Source organism: Scomber japonicus, chromosome 5 (genome assembly GCF_027409825.1).
Source record: "Scomber japonicus isolate fScoJap1 chromosome 5, fScoJap1.pri, whole genome shotgun sequence".
NCBI lineage: Eukaryota > Metazoa > Chordata > Actinopteri > Scombriformes > Scombridae > Scomber > Scomber japonicus.
Genome location: NC_070582.1, coordinates 29,614,911 through 29,634,955, shown reverse-complemented (window position 1 = coordinate 29,634,955; position 20,045 = coordinate 29,614,911). Strand labels below are relative to the sequence as shown.

The window sequence follows — 20,045 nt, the reverse complement described above, 5'->3', positions numbered from 1 at the left end:
AAGTTGTTTTTTTAAATACAGCAGTTTTGTTAATGTATCTCTGGCATTACATGAGCGTATGAGCTTACAGCTTAATTACTTAATGAAGCTCTTTTAAACAAAAATCCAAGTCTACAATATTGGCCTGCATCCCGCGTTTCATAAGCACATTCTAACTCTCACCCTAACCTAAGAGACATGCCAAATATTCGTGACGCGGTTCCTCATACAAACATCTCAGTTCCTCTCCGCGCGTTATGCAAGAGAAGCAGAGTTTAGGGCGTGACGTGCTGAACGCGGATCAGACACTTGCACTCGGGCATGCGTCCAAAAAAAATGCATACGTGCAGAAGGGAAAAAAAGAGAGAGAAAAAAAGAAAAGAGTGAGGGAGCAGAGCAAAAAGAGACAGACAGCGGGGCGAAGGAAGAGTGTCTGTGCGTGCCGTGGAGCTCCCAGTGAGAGTGTGCAGGTTAATTCAAAGGCACGTTCTATTACATAAGAGCAGAGGAGGCGTAAACACATAAAACTGGGGCAAGTCTTTGCTAAGATCTGTGGGAAAGACAGAGACACACACAAACACTCACATATAAACAAGCATTACCCTAAGACTAAGTCAACTGACTGCTGTGTGCTGATGTATCATGATGACATATGTCATGACATTTCATGTCATGACATACCAGCTCTTCAAATGAATATTTTTCACATCTTGAACATTTTGTACCATTTGAAACTGGCTGAGTTTCTACAAGATGTTGGACTTATCTATTCGTTTTAGTTCTCTTTTCACTCACAACATGACTAGTAAGAAAACTGCAATGCATTTCACTTTCCCTTTTTTCATTTTCACTTTTACTGCAGTAGGGACCGAATCAACCACAGACTGTCAATGCAATACCAATTCATCATCTGGCCTCATTGTCTCAACTGTAAAAAAAAAAAAAAATTATATATATTGCATATGTATTTACAGCTGTCAGTCATCTACAGTGCTTTCAGTGTAAGGAACATTGTTTTTTTATGGACGTTATTATGTATTCAATGATGTGCCTGCATGTGAATCTCCTCACCTGTAGTATCTGGACTGCAGGTAAGTGGAGCAGACGGCTTTGGAGACATGGCTGGCTGAGCCGAAGTCAATGACCTTGACTCTGTAGGGCTGCCTGGAGGGATCCACCAGCATGATGTTCTCAGGCTTCAGGTCAGCATGAATCAAACCCAGAGACTTCAGCTTCTTTAAGGCTGTTGCCACCTACACAGTTGACCACAAATGAACAAATGTTTAAAAGATCCTGAGCCCATGTTCAACAAAAATGCTCAATATATAACATGTTGTTGATTCTTTCTGGCTTTTTTATCTGAGCTATAACTGTGCTCATTAACATTTTACCTGCAGCAGAATAGGCCTGATGATTTTAAGTGGCAGTGGGCTGAACTTGTTCTGTTTAAGGAAGTCGTAGAGGTTTTGCTCCAGCATCTCGAACACCAGGCAGGTGTGACTGCGGTGCTGAAAGCACTCCAGGGCACGCACCACGTTGTGCTCGTCTGCGTTCTCGCTGCTCAACCGTGCCAGGATCTCCACCTGGGGGTTAAGAACAAAAGATTAAGTCGAGTCTATCAAGCGAAATAAAAAGCAGCAGAGAAAAGCTCATATAGATTTTAGATGAAACACTACCTGTTGTTATTAAAAGACAACAATAAAAGCACTGTTTCTATTGTTGTGTGCTGGTCAGATACTCAGGGAACCATTTCAGTAGGTGTTTGATTCCTCACACACAACAAAAACACACAAATCCTCACCTCAATCTGTCCTTGGCGTGCATAGGATGGGTGGTTCTTCAGTATTTTGACCGCCACCACTTCATTCGTCCCCCTCTTCCAGCACTTCACCACCTGACCGAAGGTGCCCCGACCCAGAAACTCCAAAACTTCATAGCTGTTCTTCATGGACGTCAAAACCTCGTGCTGAACTAGCTGATAGTCGCCATCTCCTGATCCGGTTCTGGTTACCGTAGCTCCCGCCGCTGCTGTTTCTGTGCTGCCGTTAGGCCTACCTTTGGTCCCGTCCGCCCCAATCCCGGTCACTGGCTCAACTCTGTTGTGTTGAGCGGGCAGTGTCCCTCCGCCTCCTACTCTAACAGTGTCCGCATGGTTCCCGGTGCTGGTTTGCAACATGGCCACAGGGGGAGGAAGTGAAGGTAGAGCAGACACCTCCTCCACTATCTGCATGGTTCTGACGCAGCTGTTCTCCTGTGGTTGTTCTCCACCTTCGCCTGTCTTCTTTTCACATCTCTGGGTGGCACTTGTGTCTAGAAGGTTAACGTATCCCCCTCTCGTCTGTGCTCTTCTGCTCCTGCCCTCTGCCTCCTCCTCTGCTCTGATACAGGTCCTCCTCAGGAGCCTGCAGTCCACACCGCTGCCGCCTCCTCCTCCTCCTCCTCTACTGCCTGATGGGGTTCCACCACTGTCCCTACGAAGCCTCACTTCCTGTGGGCCTCTGCTCTGGCAAAGAGACTCCTGCTCTTGAATCCCAGCTGGGCCTTCTCCTAGTCTCTCCCAGCTCTCCTGGCTCTGTAATCCTGCTGCCTGCGGTGCACCGGCTGACGACGGGATGACGTTGTTGGGGTAGGCGATACCGTAGTTGACTCCGATCACATACGTCTTGGGCGGGGGTCGGTGCTGGAAGGCTCTGCTGGTGTTATTACTGTGGTGGGTTTCACCTGTGTGTCTGCTGGTACCGCTGCTGCTGGTTCCTAAGGCACTTGTTTGAGCTGAGTGCAGGTGTGATGGGTAAACCAAGACTTGTGAGGCCATACCTTAAAAAAAAAAAAAAAAAAGAAGAGAAAAGAAAAGAAAACACAAGCAGCGTTTAGTAAAGGCCACCAACGGCTAATTAAACGCATTAAACAAACAGAGAGACAGCACTATTTCACTGACGAATTAAACGCTCTAAATCCAAATAGCACATTTGTCTAGCACAGTGCCTCACCGGACAAGACTGTGGTCTAAATAAAGCAAGTCATAAAAGCTGCCAAAGTGAACACACGTCTAAGCAATCGTGTCACCCTTACTGGAAAGGGGAACTGACTGACTACTGTAATGGGAGATGGGGGAAGCCTGTTGCGATGCTGGCCTGTCCCTGCATGCTACACTGAAGGGTCAGTTTCACACAAAGTAGAACCACAAACCAAGCAGATCCCCGGAAGAGGGGGAGAAGGAGGGCGGGGGTTTATACAGAACGAAGCATGATGATGCCTCTGTATCTAAGTGACATTTTACAGATAAACCTACACCGCTGACTGGAATAATGAAATGACTGCACACTGATCCTGTTAGTTGATAAACTTTAGGGTCCGGGACGCCGCTGAAATGTCATACACATACATTATTGTGACTCAATGCGATGACGGCGTCAATTTTGATCAGAGCAGCTGATATGACGCGCTGACACCGTTTCATCTGAATTTACCTCCATATTCTGTGACATGTGAAAGACCAACAGAGATGTTATTGAATCTACATCCAACCTAAAGAAAGAAAAGTCTTGTTTATATTGCAAATCTTAACATCTAGTTCCTATTTTTTTTTTTGTGCCTATTTTCAACCAGAGGCTCACGTCTACTTTTCAAACTGACCCATATCTGATTGACATCCGTGTTTATACTCCAAACAACTGACATGCAGGCGGTAAATAATTAGTCGGCCTGCGCTGCGAGCATAGAAGAGTCATTTCCCTCTTTGGAATCTTGAAACAATCGTTTAGTCATCGGTGAGGCAATACTGGTGTCATTTACCTTCCTTTTCACATTTTTGGAGATAAAGCAGAAAGAGAAATAATAAACAAAGGCACTGAATAAGTCATAGATTTGGTGTTTTTCCAATTCAATTGATATGAAGTTTCTTGTTTTGCTTTTTAGTAACATTCCTCCCTTCCCCTTCCCGCAGCAAGTCATGACACTGACTGGCAAGAGAACAGGCCGAGGCCAAGCCCGTCAAAGCCACACCTCTCCCTGAACAGCTTCCACAGACACAAGACTGTTCCTGGGTTTAACACTCAGGTGATTCCAGTTTTAAAGCGACATGCCACACAGCACCGCACCACACCACACCGAGCTGAAATGTCACAAAGCTCCCAAATTTGGTTCAACGAGAAAGGCCTGCTGGGGAGCGTGTGTGGCCTTTCACACTACACACAGGCTCAGACAGGCAGAGGGGTGTGCCTCAGTGTCAAGATAACAGACAATACAACAAACGCACAAACACTTTTTAACTTCTCCACACTAGTAGTAGATCTGGTGAGTTTTTTAAATCAGATAAGCTGCTGATGGGGATTAACAACCACTGATATTATCTCACTTTCCTTTCAATTAGGGATAAATGTGGCTGTGAAAACTGATGGACTCCACTCTAATAATACAAAAGTGAGCTGACAACTGGTGAATAAATATATGAACTCTGCTTGTCACAACTTCCGGACAACAAATTGGAGGTTGTAATTAAAATTCTATCAATACTCTGCCATTTCAACTCTAAGCAGAGCTACTTCAACAGTATACTTGCATTTACCATCCACAGCTGCAGGTCTGGTTACTGTTAATACCTTGATGATGAAACTGACAGAAATGACTGGCAATAAAGCAAGAGGAGGGGGAGCCACCACCATATGGCTGATGTGGTGCAAATAATTCACCCTGTGTGAGCTTGCCAAGGTGCCGTACCCATCAGATCTTTGAGGGACACACACACACACACACACACATACACACATACACACACACACACACACACACACAGCTGTGATACCTCCTGCTCTACCCCCCACCCAACTGCCAAACTAGGTAGTCTGATATCTCACAGGGTGACAAGATCCCCGAGGCTGAAATGGAGAGCCGTGACACCGTGGTGTATGCATGTACGTATTTATGTGTGTGCGTGTTTGCAGTGCGCAGTTGGGAAAGAATGCCAGCTGTACACGCAATTTGTTACTGATCAATCTAGTAGGCAGTTAACATATGGGAGGGGTGCTGTGTGTTTGTGTGTTACTGTGTGTTTGCCCGTGTGTGTTTGGGGGGAAGGGCAACAACAGCCTAGACACCTGTTGAAACTTATATAGTCAGTGACAGGCAGCTAAAATAATAGTTGTGTATATGTTCTCAATGTAACGTGAACGTCTCAAGGAAAACAACATAGCGAAAGTTACTTGTGATTAATAAAAACACACACACAAACAAGTGCGTGTTATAATTATATTCTTACATCATTATAATTCGTCGTTAGCACTAAGATAACTAACAAGCCCTTACAGTTGACGCGTGTCTGCTAAAAAGGAACAAACTGAAGTTAGTTAGCTTCACAGTTAGCAAACAAGCCAGCTACGAGCGAAGTCTTTTCTACGTTACGAGACTTGAAACGACACAAGCGAAAAGCTATAAACGTGACCGACGGCCCGTTTTGACAGATAAACATATACTAACCTTCAGTAAGACCAGTAAATTGTATCACTCAGAGCGTCAAGGAACAGGCTAGCAACGAGGAACCGCACCACAGTCAAATCCTGCAACGATGCTGCTGCTGCTGCCATCTTGTTCCAACGACGAGAGAGAGACCGAGCGACTTTTCGCACATTTGAAGCTCCAAAATAACGTCAATAACTAGCTAGTGAGAAAGCCAGCTATGCCCCATGGTGTCGATAGCCGTCTCAGGTGTCACCAAGCGTCGCTTTTTAGTCTACTCAGGACGAGGAATCCGTGTTTCTAAACTTTTGCATGTTAATACGCCTCGTCCCCCGACAGAGATAACTGCTGCTAGCTGTTGCTGCTGCTGGTTCAGTAGCTTGTTGCTTCTCCGCATGTGTGGAATGTTGGGGAGGGGAGAGAGTGAGAGAGAGAGAGGGAGGGAGGAGAGAGAGAGGGGGAGGAGAGAGAAGAGGAAGGGAGGGGAGGGGAGGGAGAGAGACAGAGACAGAGCTACAGTGCAAAACGTTCAGTGAAATAAGGAACATTTACTTTAACAAGTTCAGCTCCTAAAATAAGGACAGGGCAATGTAACTGTCAGCATGCTAACAAACTAAACTACAATTGTAGCCTATAGCCTACATTATGCTAAAGTTTAGCGTCGTGTTTGAAGGGTGTCAAACATGTGGCCGCATGTTTGACACCCTTCCTTCCATCTGCCCTTCCTACTTTCTCCTTTCTTCCTTCCTCCCTTTCTTCCTTCTATCCTTCCCTCCAGCTGTCCTTCCTCCCTCCCTTCCTTCTTTCCTTTCTTCCTTCTATCCTTCCTTCCATCTTTCCTTTCTTCGTCCCTTCCTTCCCTCCATCTGTCATTCCTCCCTTTCTTCTTTCTGTCCTTCCTCCCTTCCTTCCGTTCTTCTGTCTATCCTTCCTTCTTTCCTTCCTTCTGTTCGTCCTTCCTTCCCCACTCTGTCTTATCTTCCTTACCTTCTTATTTCCTTCCTTCCTCCCTTCCTTCCATCTTTTTAATGATCCTGCCCACATGAGATCAAATTGGACTGTATGTGGCACTTGAATAAAAATGAGTTCGACACCCCTGAGCTAAACATAATCATACTAATATTGTCACTGAGCATGAGCATGCACATCATGGTGCTCTGAGCATCTTGTTAATGTTTATTTAATTTCTTCTCTTCTATAATCCCCCTTTTACATAGGCTCAATTGTTAAACTATATTTTATCTTATTATTTAAACCAGTCTTATATCTATATCGTCTTTCTTTTCTTTTATATTATACAATGTGGCATACATTTATATAGGCTAAGTGTATTATTATGTATATATAGTGTAGTGTAGTGTTGTGCCATGTAAACAAGTCTTTTCTTAGATTCACCTTGTGAAACATGCTTGCATATTGTTTAGTTATTGTCATGCAAATGAAGCAAATTTTAAATTATTTTTAGTGTATTTTAGTGATTATTTACTGAGGGATAAACAGCCTTCTTATTCTATAAAAAAATCAATAAATCTAAAAAGATACCTGTTAAGTAAGAGTAGTCCTTCCATTGCTTTGACCAAGCCCTGAACACCAGTTTCTCTTAAACAGTGACGATGGCTCAGATGCATTTTACCCATTATTCATTACATCCTTTCAGTCTAATATGGCTCACAATACTGCGGGCCATAATGGAATTGTCCATAATTACATGCTAGTAAAGCACAGGGTCCCCTCCCTGAACAAGAATTTAACAAATGAGGACATCCCATTGAAGATTTACACACATACATTTGCTAGGGTATTGTTTAAGAGTAGGACACACACACACACACCCAACAATGAACCCAGAGCTGAACTGGGCCAATTTCACCTTTTAACTGAGGTTCACAAAAGATCATTAAAATTCCACAGTCCCTTTAAAACAAGTGACCCAAACCAAAGGAGGAGCCAGCTGGTGATAAGCTCCCAGAAAAATTGCCCTAACAGTATTAAGACAAAAGCCTATGTAAATGATTTATCAGATTTTGGACATCTAAGACTGAATTGAAGAATTGAAGAAAACTGAATTGTTGTTTAAGACTCCACACTGATAGTGAAAGCAAACCTTAAAAATACAATTCTAACACTGAGAAGGCAGTAAACTCTAACACACTTACATTTCTTTTTACCCGTTTGTTTTCTTCCTCGTCTCCTCATGTTGTTTCTCTCCTGTGTTATATGCTTCTTAATGCAGATGCAAACACATACATGCACAAACAGGCAAACGAAAACCTTGGTGGAAGTGACAGTTCACTCACGTTACAGACTGTATATTCTGTTTCAATTACATTAATAATGCAAATCCCACTTAATATCAGTTTGTTAGTCAGTTCTGGCTCCACCTACCTTCTCATATGTGTATTACATATAAAATCACCTTGGTGAAAATCTTACTGATGGTTACTCTTATGTGTTGTTTTAACATGATATCAGTCAACAATATCAGTCTGAGGGTCAGTAACCACTAAATGATTGCTGAATGAAATGTTTGTCACATTATAAACCTACAAGGACGATACATTATTTGAAATGCTATTTTGTGCTGCAAAATAACAGAAGTGACAGTCGTGACTCTGCTGTGTGGGACAAACAATGTTTTATTAACACGTTGGAAGAACATTCAAATACAAGAATCAGTGCAATTGACGCAATCAGTCAATGAACACGTGTCAGTAATTAGCGGAATAGGTGACACCCGGAGGAGTGAAGAAACATTGCGACCACTGTCATTACTCTGCGGTAAGTTGAATCTAATAGGCTGTAGTGTGTAAAAATATGCATGAGAACTGTCAAGACAAGACAAGCAAGGTGCTTGTGAACAGTAAATATTCTAAAACATATTTGTAAACCATCATCAATGTTATAAATAAGATAACTTAATTTAATTACCAAATAACAATTAAAAAGAGCAACAGTTCATTCAAGTTGGTCCATAACACCAGTCTGGTTTCCCTTGGATACTTGCAAATACATTCTGATCATATTCGTCACATCTAGTCTAACACTGAGCAGTATCTGATATGAACTTGCTTTTGTGTACATACAGTGAATATCAAACATCTACACCTTTTTTTCTGTTGCAAAATGGCCTAACTTTAAAATAATGAAATGTTAAGTCTCACATTTTTGTTTTATAAGCGTTTGAGATGTTGCCATACGGTTTTGCTCTGGGTATGTTGAGCCATTGCGCACATTATTGCAATTCAATGAGCCAAACTATTTTATGGCAATGATTTTCGCATCGGTGTAATGAAATACTTAATTATACGTATTAAATTTGCAGCGTTAGCCAAAACAGACACTCCACCTGGTTATTTTATCCCTCCTTAACGTTAACATTTTATCCAATCTTAATTCATCTAATCTTGTGTTTTGAGAGGACTGAATTATCTAGTATTACACAAGAATAAAATCAAGCACTTGAGAAAAGTCCGAAAAATTAAATATAACTTACAACTAAACAACGTTTTATTTTATTCCAGCTTGTGGTAAAGTGATTCCTTTAGTGACTCGCTTGTGGAGTCTTGACCCCTTAGCTTGGAAACTGCTGTCTAGCCAAACAAAACTGTTAAGACTAATTTCATTTGAAGGGTATTGATGAGAAAGTTCAGTAAAAAAAGGTGTTAAGAGTGTTAAGAGTGTGTATCCACTGTATTTCCCAGTACGCAATCATGTGTCTTTTACCTGTGTGTGCTGTATGGCTGTCTACGTTTAGTATCAAAACCTCAATACGCTTTAAGTATTAACTGAACTGTGTCAGTGCCACTGAGTATGAAAACGGTCATATACTGAAAGAGCTGTTACTGACTACTTTGTCATGGCCGGCCTTTATTAAGAATCTCACAGCAGGAAATCAATCCGGACTAAATATTCTATGAGGAATGCCCATTTGGTCTTGTTTTTTTTCCAACTTTTTTAAAGCAAAAGAAGAAAAAAGAGGGTTAGGGTTATCTCAGAAAGCTCCAAAGGTGTGCTAACCTGTCAGGAGCTGACAGGGGATGCAGGTCAGGTAGAGACATGCAGGCACATTCTGTGGGAGGAGAGGGAATTGCTTGATGACAAGGAGTTTTTGGATACAATTTTGATAAAAACGTAATTTTTTTGTCTGGTGGGTGATGCAAAGGAGAACATGTCCCTGCAGGAACCAAAGTTCTCCTAACTTCACACTTTTCTACAACAAGGAAAATGCTAAACATAATGCCAAAATAAATAGTTAAATGTATGAATATATAATTTAAAATAGAGGGCAATTTGTCCCAGCTGCATGAAATAAACCATGTCAGCCCAGTCCATAGATCATTTTACAATGCCTGCTACCTTATTGTGAAACATCACAATTAAAAGTCCAATGTCAATGTCCAATTTCATTTCAACTTCAACTAACGATTTAGGGAAAATGTTAAGTCTGTGAAATACGCCTAACAATATGAACACGTAGTAGCCTCCCATATGTGTCAGCCCCATCAAAAGCAGCATGTGTTTTGCTTTGCATCCAACACAAAAGATTAGTCAGTTTTTATCGAAGCAGTATCTTTTAATAACACGTCTCATAAAATGTGCGCGCGTATCTGATGGCCAACTCCTGATAACAGTTTGGGACAAAGAGATTAACAATTAATAAAATTACTAGGTTAACTTACTTAAGGCCAAAATATGCATCACTTGGAGAATCAGAGTCCAAGTAAGGACTGATATCCTATTTCCTTAATAAATGCGGGCCATGACTCTTCACCTTGTTGACTTCACCTCTAATTAGATTCTGTACTCTACTTAGCTATGATTCTTTTGTAGGCTTTGTGGATAGAAATGTGTACATATTCAGTGACTGTATGGTAACAGTAATGATTGTTGTAGCTCTGGTGCTAAAACACGTATTGGTTTGAGTATCTAACTATTTCAATACTGAACAGAAGAGAAGATGGCCATTGTAAGGTCACAAATATGAGGCCTGAGATTTTATCACATAAGCAACACTGTGAGTTAATGCAACTACGATGGTAGCCAGTGCTTTTTCTTTTTTTTTTTAAATTACGCTTGTTTGAGGGTGCACACACTCTGTGAGGCCAGCTTTGCCCACTGAATACAGATCAGCTTCCTCAACTCCTTTCTCTAGAACTTAACCGTTAGACGCGAGGGGGAAATTGCAAAACTACAGACAACTCTCCACATCCGTCTTACTCTACGTGTGGCGTTTATGTCTCTGCGTTTGGACACTCCTCTGATGTCAGGATTTTCTGGAGAATCTTCTGGTAGAAAGGGGAGAAGACCAGCTTGTTGAAAGTGACGAGGCGACTGAAGCGAACAGCGAGTTCTTTCAGCTCCCTGCTGACTGGGGCCAGACCTCCTGGGAGAGGAGGAGGGGTCTTGTGTTGACTGGACTCCAGGGAAGCCAGGAGGTAGGTCTGAACCCGGCAGTCTGAGAGGAGAGGAGAGGACTTATGTGTCATTGCCAAATAAATGTCTACATAATCCACAAAGTCAAACACGAGCTGTTGGCTGTGCTCCTACCCTCTGAGGAAGTCATCATATGTCACTTCTTACCCATCAACTTGCGGACTCTGTTGTCTGGTTGGATGGCGGCTAAGATTTGCCCCTTCAGAGTGCTCCTCCGGTCAGCAGAGAATGGAGAGTAGCCATGCTGGCTTAGACACTGACTCAGCTCAACACACAGTTTCTCCCCGATGGTAGCTAAGGCATCCTGTGCACTAAAAGACCTTGAGACAGGCAACAAGTGCTTACTTCAGTACAGTATTGCAACACAAAATGGTTATAAATTCTAAAACTGGAGCTAGCTTTAAGGAGACAACAACTTCCCCAACTTCACAAAAGTGCAACACTTATTTGCCCGGAGTACACCTTTAAATTGGTGCATTATATATTAAATCTGCATTGATTTTTTTGACAGAGGAGGACAACAGGCATCAACTCAAAAATTAGGTAAAATTTATACCTAATTTATACCTTATGCTTTATAAACAGTCACAATTTGCACAATCAAAGGGAAGACAACAGGAGGGTTAGTTCAATAGTTACTCTCCTTTTAGCTCTGTTTTGGTTTCCACCAACTCCTGAAGGAAATGTCTGTCTCTTCGGATGCTAAATGCTCTATGCTCTTTTACTTTGTCTGTCTGCTGTTTGGTGCTGGGTAAGTAGTGTGCAGTGGGTTTCTCTTTTTTTTTTTTTTTACTGTAAACAGCTTCCTACTGTGGTTGGAAGTGAAGTTGATGAAAGCAGAGGCCATAAAACCAAACAAATGTGCTGAAAGACACTAAAAAGCTCTGTGAAACTGAGGAGAACTGCATAGTTAGGTGGTAATTTTCTGTGAGGTCATCGCCACTTTCACATTACACACATTCTTGTGATCTTTTATTCATATACCAATTTGATCATTGCTTTAAAATGACTTCTTTCTAGATACAGTTCAGGAAAGCAAACATGGAACATGTGATAAAGAGCGCATGAGCAACCTCAAGAGTGCATGTGTCTAAGCATTCAGCCCACTAGGACACACTACATGTACAATTTGTGGTCACACTGTAACTCTAATCCCAAATGAGTCAATTGAACACCATGTTATTCAAAGGTTTAAGACCCAATGAAATGAACACTGTTCCTGGAAAACTGTAACTTCCAAAAAAATAGTTGAAGTCCCCCTTCACTCAAAAATGTGTTTTTCTTTCTTATTCCTTGAGTTGGATGTTTGAGCCTCACTGTGCAAAATGATGTATGTGCAGAGTTTGACCTGAGTTTCGGTTGTGTACATTTTTGTGATTTTTAAAACTAGTTTGGAGTCAATTGAGGGCCAAGAAACAACTTGAACAAGTGTGATGTGGAAACTTGAAGCCTCCAGAGCACAAACACTGAGAATGGACTTTACAATGAAGGAGGAGACTTGTGTGTTTGACATTAAAAATACCTGCATATTCATAGATTGGAATGGATTTTTAATGAGAAAGAAGGAGCAGATTTTAATGGGGTAAGTGATTGATGTAAGGCGTGAGACGTATTTAAAGCATAGTTTTTTATATTTCATAAAACATGTCTGCAGCAGGGCTATAATATTTGGCTCAGTCTCTTTTGGGACACTGCATCCACACCCTCTCCACTCCACTTTTACAGCTTGGTTGCATAATTAGCATTACTGTGTAGCTTTCAACATATGTGTGACTATATTTTTTGACTGTTAGCAGTTAAAGCAGTTGTACTTACGGCGTGTGCATGTCTGCAAGCATGACGTTGACAGTGTTTTTAAGGGTCTCCATCAGTCCGGGCAAGCCTGAGATGGCCTCTCCTGTGGTAGTGTAGACAATGAGGAGCACGGAGGAAAGCAACACTAACTGCTCAGCCTCCTGCTGCATCTCCTGGAACCGAACCTGATCCATTAATACTGTCTAGAGAGAGGAGAGCAGAAACACAGATGCAGGATTAAATGTAGAAATGACAGGCAGGAGAAAGAAAACCCAAATAATTGAGCGGCAGATGTAATGACAGGCTTCAGGACTCCGGGTGTTTACCTCTGGAAAGGGGTCTGAGGCGTTGTCCCACTTCAGCAAGCGCAGATAGGCATGATTATGGACATTAAGTGGGAGGAGTGAAGGTGGGGGAGATGAGGCGGCGCTAGAACTGTCTGTCCCAGCCTCTTTCAAGCCTCTCACTGTGTCCTCAAGCCACTTCTCAGTGTAGTCTAAGGCATCTAAAGAAGACAGGAACATCAACTGAGTTACCTACTCTGTGAAAGAGAAGGCCACGTTGAAAACACAGCTGGTCAATTAGGAGAAATAATTAAGATACAAAAAAAGATAATCTCCATTATCAATTAGTATTTCAATTATGTTATAAATATTTTCATCACAATTTTCCAAAGATGTGCGAAAAAAGACATCTTTAAATTACTTGCACAAAACCCAAAGATAATCATTTTATGATATATATTATATAAACAGAGACAAGCAGCAGATCCCCAATTTTGATCCGTCGATTCATTCATTATCAAATTTCCCATAGCTTTTCTGATTGACTGACTAATCCCTTTATTTATATAAAACATAAATAAACACTGAAATATATGCTTCATGATTAAAGTTGCATTTATTTTTTGGCCACGTGGGGGCAGCAGTACAAACTGAAAACACAATATTGGCATATTATCACTTTATTAAATTGTTTTGGCTACATCAAATCTCATATTTGGTATCGTACAGTCAGACCTGCATCCGGAAACAGGTGTGATGAGAGCCAAAAAACCAAAAGAAGCTGCTGTTAACCCTTACATACTGTTCAGGGTCAAATTTAACCCATATTTATCGAATAATTCAAAATTCCAATATGAAATACTTTTGTTCTCCTGGACAATAAAATAGTGTTTATATAGAGCTTTTTCTCATAAAAACTAATAAATAAACTCCCCCTGCTCTCTGAAAGCTTCAGTAAGGATTAATCATGTTTATTTGTGGCTGATGAGGCCTGTGTGAATGATTTGTGGTTTACAAGTTTCGTATAAAGACTAATTATGAGGAAATACTGTGAACAGTATGTGAGGGTTAAGAGGATTCTTGCTTTGCTTTTGCTCTGCCTCTTATGTAATGCTCAATAATATGATAAGGGGAAAAAAGTCTCCTTACTGGGTTGTTTCTCCAGAAACTCCTGGAACTTGTTCCTCTCATACTCAGCTGACTGCTGCATCAGATGAGGCCTGATGCTGGTCACTGCAAAGTTAGCCATGTCCACTTTCATCAGGTCCAACATGGAGAATATGGCCCTTAGAAGGGGATGACAGAGGAAACCAGATATGGAAACAGAGAATCAGGTGTCATTAAATTTAACCCTCTCAAAATGTCCTGAAGACACTTTAAATTATAGTCTAACGGAGCTGGAGTCCAACTTGTTATTTACTCATTCAGGTTATTTCAGCTAATTTCTTATCATTCTCTAAGAATGTAATAATAAGATAATAACGTAGCAATCAACTGAAATGAAATTACACTATCTAAAAATAAACAGAGGCTTGGAGCATGCAGAGCTAATAATAGTCTCTTGGCCTACTTGAGCAGAGGCACAATATCGTCAGTCTCCTTCAGCTTATTGATGTCCTGGTCCCTGCAGGGGGCGCACAGCGAGCCCATCATCCCAACAATGAACTGGGACAATTGACCGATGTCGAGTGCTCCTTTCTCAGCCTGCTGCTGGATTAGAGGCAGGTCCAGAACCTCCTCGATACGGGACCGCAGACGTCTATGGCCCGGCAGCAAGAAAGACAGCAGTGTCTAGATGAGTAGATGATGATGATGATGAAGGCAAGGAAAAAAAGACAGAATGACTGAATGAAGAGGGATGAACGGAGCTTGTGAGACCTTGTGCCCGTGACCTTCTCAGAATACAAACAACTTCAGAGGATCATATTTTAGGAGAGGATGTTTGCAGCTAAATTTAGGGCACACATGTGCAGAGCGCTGCAGTTGTTATGACCGCTCTTTCCTGAATAAACTAACCCCCACTCCGCCTCACCTCTTTGATCTCCGTCAGCAGTTTGATGGCGTGGTCATACGAAGGTGGGTCCTCCTTCAACTGAGCTTCCAAACAATCCCAGAATGCTTTGTGCATAATCTCCTTCACCTTGCGCTCCAAACTGTACAGAGGCACGGGAGGAATGATTACTTCTACAGTAAGAAAGCAGAACAGTACTCAATGGAATCCAGAATGGCAGTATCCAAAATCTCACCTTCCTTCAGGAAGCTCTGCAGGTTTGACTTGAAAAGCCTGGTTGACCATTATTTCGTGGGCCAAAGCCATGTTGGTGACTCCTTTAGCCGTCTCCATCAGTTCCTCCACAGACACAAATCTAGGAGGGCTGGCTATGAGGGAGGGAAAGTAAATCTATATTAAAAAGATACTTTTACTCCGCAAAATGACACTTCAAAGTGGAAACAGAGCTGGATTTGCAAACACTGAGTTTTATCTTTTAGTTCCAAATGGACTTAGTGTGACTGTACTGTCAGCAGGCACACACCAACTACAAGACGTGTTAATCCCCTCGAGTCATCCAGCTGTCAGTGTATCCACAAAGCTTTCTGTTGAGTCTGAAAGCTAAATCTCTATTGTCTCTATTCTTGTGCTCTAGGTTAATCCAATTTATAACTATGAGCGCGAATTAAAAGTCATACATTCCAACTCACATTTGCAATGTCATCATCTGTCAAGCTTAAAGCTATTGCAAATGAAAAAATGTGGAAAACATGATAAAAGTCACAATGGGAACAATCAGACAAGGAAGCATAATCTAAATCAGAGCTGACTGTGCTAATCCTTTGCAATAAAAAGAAGTGTCCAAAAAGTTTTATTTGTCTGGTTTCCAGCTTTGGGGGACAGTTTTAGTTTTATACTGATATTCTCATGTCTTGGAGATTAGCAACACTGGTGTTGAACCATGGCCCTAACTGAGGCTAAGATTAATGTCTGGACATTCAAGACCTCACGGACAGGGTTTTAGATTTCAGAGAGGCTGTGCTGTGTGTGCCAAACATGTTACACACCGAGCATCCATCAAGTCCATTAAAAGTGACGTGTCGAAGTATAAAAGGCAAGCCGACACTCATAAACCCGATGCCAATGCTTGAAACTATGCTATTTAACGGGCCAAGATCAATGAATTGGTTGGGTCAAATATATAGCTTAACATTCACTCAGTGCAGATACAGCATATCGGTCCATGTGCAGTGTATGTCGGTTGATAGGAAGCAAACAACTGCAGTAAAGAAGTATCACATTAGGTGTGAGGTCATTTATAGGCAGTGTCAGTATTACAGAGTGCTGACAAGTTGATTTTTACACTGTAAAATGTCCCACTTAGTATGTGTCTTTATCACAAAAACAGATCTAATGAATCACCATCATGATTACTACTATTGGCCGATACATTGTTTCAACTCTTGCATTATCATTATCGGCAATGTATTGATATAAAAAATCCAGTATAGGTTGTATAGTATAGGTCAGGCTACTGTATCAAAGCAAATAATCAGACACACCTGTACTTAAGCTGTCAGTTTGGAGACATGCTGAAGAAACACCAGAGGCAAATTAAAGGGGAACTCCACCAAGTTTACACATCAGTGTTTGTTTGCAGGTTTTGAGGGGCACTATTGGGTATGTCAACAAAAAATGTATAAAGTTGTTTATGAGTCAAGAGGGAGCTGTGTGAAAGCTGATGAATGACCTCGTGTGATGTCACTTGAGTCAGAGCTGACTGGGACTGAAGACTGCAAGTCTGAAAACATCTTGTTATGTGGAGTTAGAAAGCCTCTGTAGTTGCTCCAGGCTACATTAGAGCAAAACACAGACTTCAATGTCAAGCCTCAGACTTAACTGTCGGTGGTTGAGTTGCATTGTATAAAAAAGAGGATATCTCTGTTTCTTCTCCATATATATTTTCTTTTTTTTAAGCTCCATAATGACTGACAATGTTAAGGAGTGCAATACCAAATCAACAGCGTGCTATTTCAAGGCTATGGCACTGCTGGGGAGTTAAAAAACAGGCAGACAGTGCAGACAAGGACAGTTTATCTGCGATCCCCTGAAGGAATGAGCTTGTGAGGCTGACGTGTTTCTTCCCCTCTCTTCAAAGGAAGGGTTGTTTGTCTTCCCATTTAAATGCACATTTTCTATCTTTTACTAATCTGAGAATAACTGAAGTCAAACTGGAGTTAGGGTAAGGCTTGACGACCCAACACTATCCTTCCACACTTCAAATACAGTATGGATTAGAGCTGCAACTTGTAATCAATGAATAGGTTAGGTGGCATCTATTTTGATGATCATATAATCGTTTACAAGTAAAAATAACACATATTAGCTGGTTCAAGGCTCTAAAATGTGAGAATGTGTTGCTTTTATTGGTCTTACATTACAGTAAATTTCATATTTTGGGGTTTTGGACTGTTGGTTGAACAAAATAGAACATTTGAGAGTGTTGGCTTGGACTCCAGAGAGTTGTGATGGGTGTTTTTCACTGTTTTCTGATGTTTTATAACCTAAATGATTTATCAATGAATTATCGACATCCTGGATCACAGTTGTGCAACATAAGTTCTGTTGTGTTAAGCTCAGGGATACTGGTCACCATGACGAAACCCTCTTTGCTTATCTCATGGCTGACACACATAAGTGTGTACAAACAATTTAAAATGAACTACTAAATCTAAAAAAAGACATGCAGGTTATGTTAATTGGAGACTAAATTACCTGGATGTGTAAATAGCAAATGGTGAGAGAGTGTGTGTTTTTCTTTCTTACTATACCAGGCATGTCCAAACTATTCCTTAAAGGGTCGTGTGCCTGCAGGTTTCTGTTTCAACCAATCAATAGCACACGATTCAACCAATCAACTGTCTGAAAACTGAGATCAGTTGATTAAATGAGTCTGAGGTTGTTGACCTTTGCCCCAATCCATGTAAAACTTTATGAATTCCTGAAGTGGATATCACCATATCGATATAATATCGCTATATTGCCCAGCCCTAAGTTCCCCTCTGAAATCGGGTTAACCCTCACCTTGTGGAGTGTTCCCTCTGTGTGGGCTTGGAGTATTTGCCCGCACCCTCTTCCTCATCATCTCCTCAGAAGCTTCCTGCGCCCTCTCCTCCTTCGCCTCCTTGTCTCCTCCACCCTCAAGGTTGTCTACCTCCTTTTGCATGCTAAGGTCTACAGAATCATACATTAAAGATTTACAATGCAGTCTGCACAGACACTCTAAATGCTGTGAGGAGCTGCTGAATGCCTGAAGATTGCAGAAAACATGGGACAGAACATTATATTTGACATGAAACAGCTGTGTATCAGATTTTATTTTATTTTTTTCAGCTAGACATGCAGTGATGACAAGGTGTTTGTAATGTGATGAGGTTACATGTTACAACACAGGCAGTTTAGGACGAATGTAGGTTTGTTATTGTTATCTAGAGATGATGACATCACCTACAGGAAGAGAGGAGGAGGAGGAGAGTCAGTGTACCACAGTGTGATGCTAAGACTGAGGTAAACAAAACAAAGCCTCTTGGCACAGGTTTAAATGTAGTTATGTTACTAACCTTATAGTCGGGAGGCCGGAGGAAAGAGATTTGTTAGTGAGCTGTGGAGCTCAACTTATTAACCGTTAGCTGTAGTCGGCGTCAACAACAAGCAGAGCCTGATAATGACACAGCTACTCCTTCATAACACCGCCACAGAAGCATTAACACGCTCGTACATTTATTAACAAGTTCACCACAGCTAGTAACCGTCTTCAACACAAGCAAGCCGTTGTTTAGTCCGAGAAAAAAGTCCTGTTTATTTACGTCGCAGCACTGCTCGGGTGGTTTGCCGCTAACCAAGCGACTCTTCCTGTTTTGGGTGGGGCTAATATGACGTCATGTTCGAGCCCCTACGCGTGCACGCGAACATTAATATTATTGATGTTTTTAACTGGTCACATGATCTTAATAGATTGTCATGGAGATTGGTCTGCTGATATGTGAGCTCAGTAGCTATTCTGATATCATCCATCATTCATGCAGGACTTTTTATGCATGCTGGCTCATCAATAAGAACTTCTCTGACTGCTGATGAAGACTGCTTGATATTACTGAAGGCTCTGGAAATAGCTAGTAAGTGGACCTTGAGTTGGGATTTTGTAAATAATCAAAGTGCTTTTTTTAAGGTCAAGAATGATTTTTATGCTTAATTTATAAACTAACACAAACAAGAGGTCTTTAAAGTGCTGCAGTCTTATCTCAACAGATCCATCTCCATGACAACTGAGCAATCCCCATCCACTGATGAGGACCATGATGTGATATGATGAAAACTGGTAAGTGGACCTTGAGTTAAGATTGTTGTAAGATACTTCTCAAAACACACTGTTTTTGTATTGGTCACTCCTTAAACATAGTCCTTCAACACTGGGGACTGATCCTGATTTATTGTGTAGCCGTGTTACAGTTAACTATAAATAAATAAATGCTTTATGTAAATCATCTGCTTAATGAGCTGGCCCTAGATCAATACCATTTAAGCAAACAACAGCCTTCATTGTCTACTGTCCTTGCCACCATGCAGTAGCCTGGCCTGGCCTCTCAGCCCTCAATGCGTCCTGGGTGAAGACCCCATCTGTCAATGTGTTGCAAGGAAGTGTTTAATTTGGTATATTCGATCAAAGCTTTCAAAGCATCAGTTCTTAAGTCGTCATGCCTTAATAATCATAAATTGCGTTTATGATGAAAAAGTGATGATAAAGTATTTTTTCTTTTCTTTACAATGTAACACACGATGCTTGTATTTCTTTTGCAGTGTTAGTTGTAGTAAAAGGGTCACAAGGAAGTCTCCATCAGACAAAATGATATTGTGTTATATTGAATCACAATTTCTCATGACTTGTTTTTGTCTCCAGTGTCTCGTACCTTAATGAGTCAATGGGAGCTCTGAAGTGTTGCTGTGGGAACACTGTCGCAGGACTGGAGTTGACGGGCAGAGCCAGTCTGTTGTTGAGGTACATGTCATTCAGCCAGTAGTCAAACACCTACAAAATGAAAAGGAAGGATCGA

At 41.4% G+C, this 20,045-nt stretch overlaps 2 protein-coding genes across 3 annotated transcripts in view; both read right to left on the bottom strand.

Annotated features, from left to right (window-relative positions):
- LOC128358417 (homeodomain-interacting protein kinase 3-like) overlaps positions 1-5,802 on the bottom strand; it is a 30,542-nt gene extending 24,740 nt beyond the window's left edge. For both annotated transcript variants that reach the window (XM_053318676.1, XM_053318677.1), the window contains exons 1-4: positions 5,455-5,802; positions 1,781-2,796; positions 1,371-1,562; positions 1,051-1,232 (exon numbers count right to left, since the gene is read on the bottom strand). In XM_053318676.1, coding sequence (XP_053174651.1) covers positions 1,051-1,232; positions 1,371-1,562; positions 1,781-2,794 — 1,388 coding nt within the window. In that variant the 5' untranslated portion in view covers positions 2,795-2,796; positions 5,455-5,802. The remainder of the gene's footprint in view (positions 1-1,050; positions 1,233-1,370; positions 1,563-1,780; positions 2,797-5,454) is intronic.
- Positions 5,803-9,584: 3,782 nt separating this feature from the next.
- Positions 9,585-18,820, bottom strand: tcp11l1 (t-complex 11, testis-specific-like 1). The gene is made up of 10 exons (XM_053319153.1): positions 18,555-18,820; positions 18,019-18,168; positions 15,191-15,323; positions 14,977-15,097; positions 14,515-14,735; positions 14,094-14,230; positions 12,987-13,165; positions 12,682-12,863; positions 11,014-11,186; positions 9,585-10,888 (listed from the first exon to the last, which is right to left on the bottom strand). Exons 2-10 carry the CDS (start codon positions 18,158-18,160, stop codon positions 10,665-10,667), a joined length of 1,512 nt encoding a protein of 503 aa, XP_053175128.1. The 5' UTR covers positions 18,161-18,168; positions 18,555-18,820; the 3' UTR covers positions 9,585-10,664.
- Between the last annotated feature and the right edge of the window lie 1,225 nt (positions 18,821-20,045).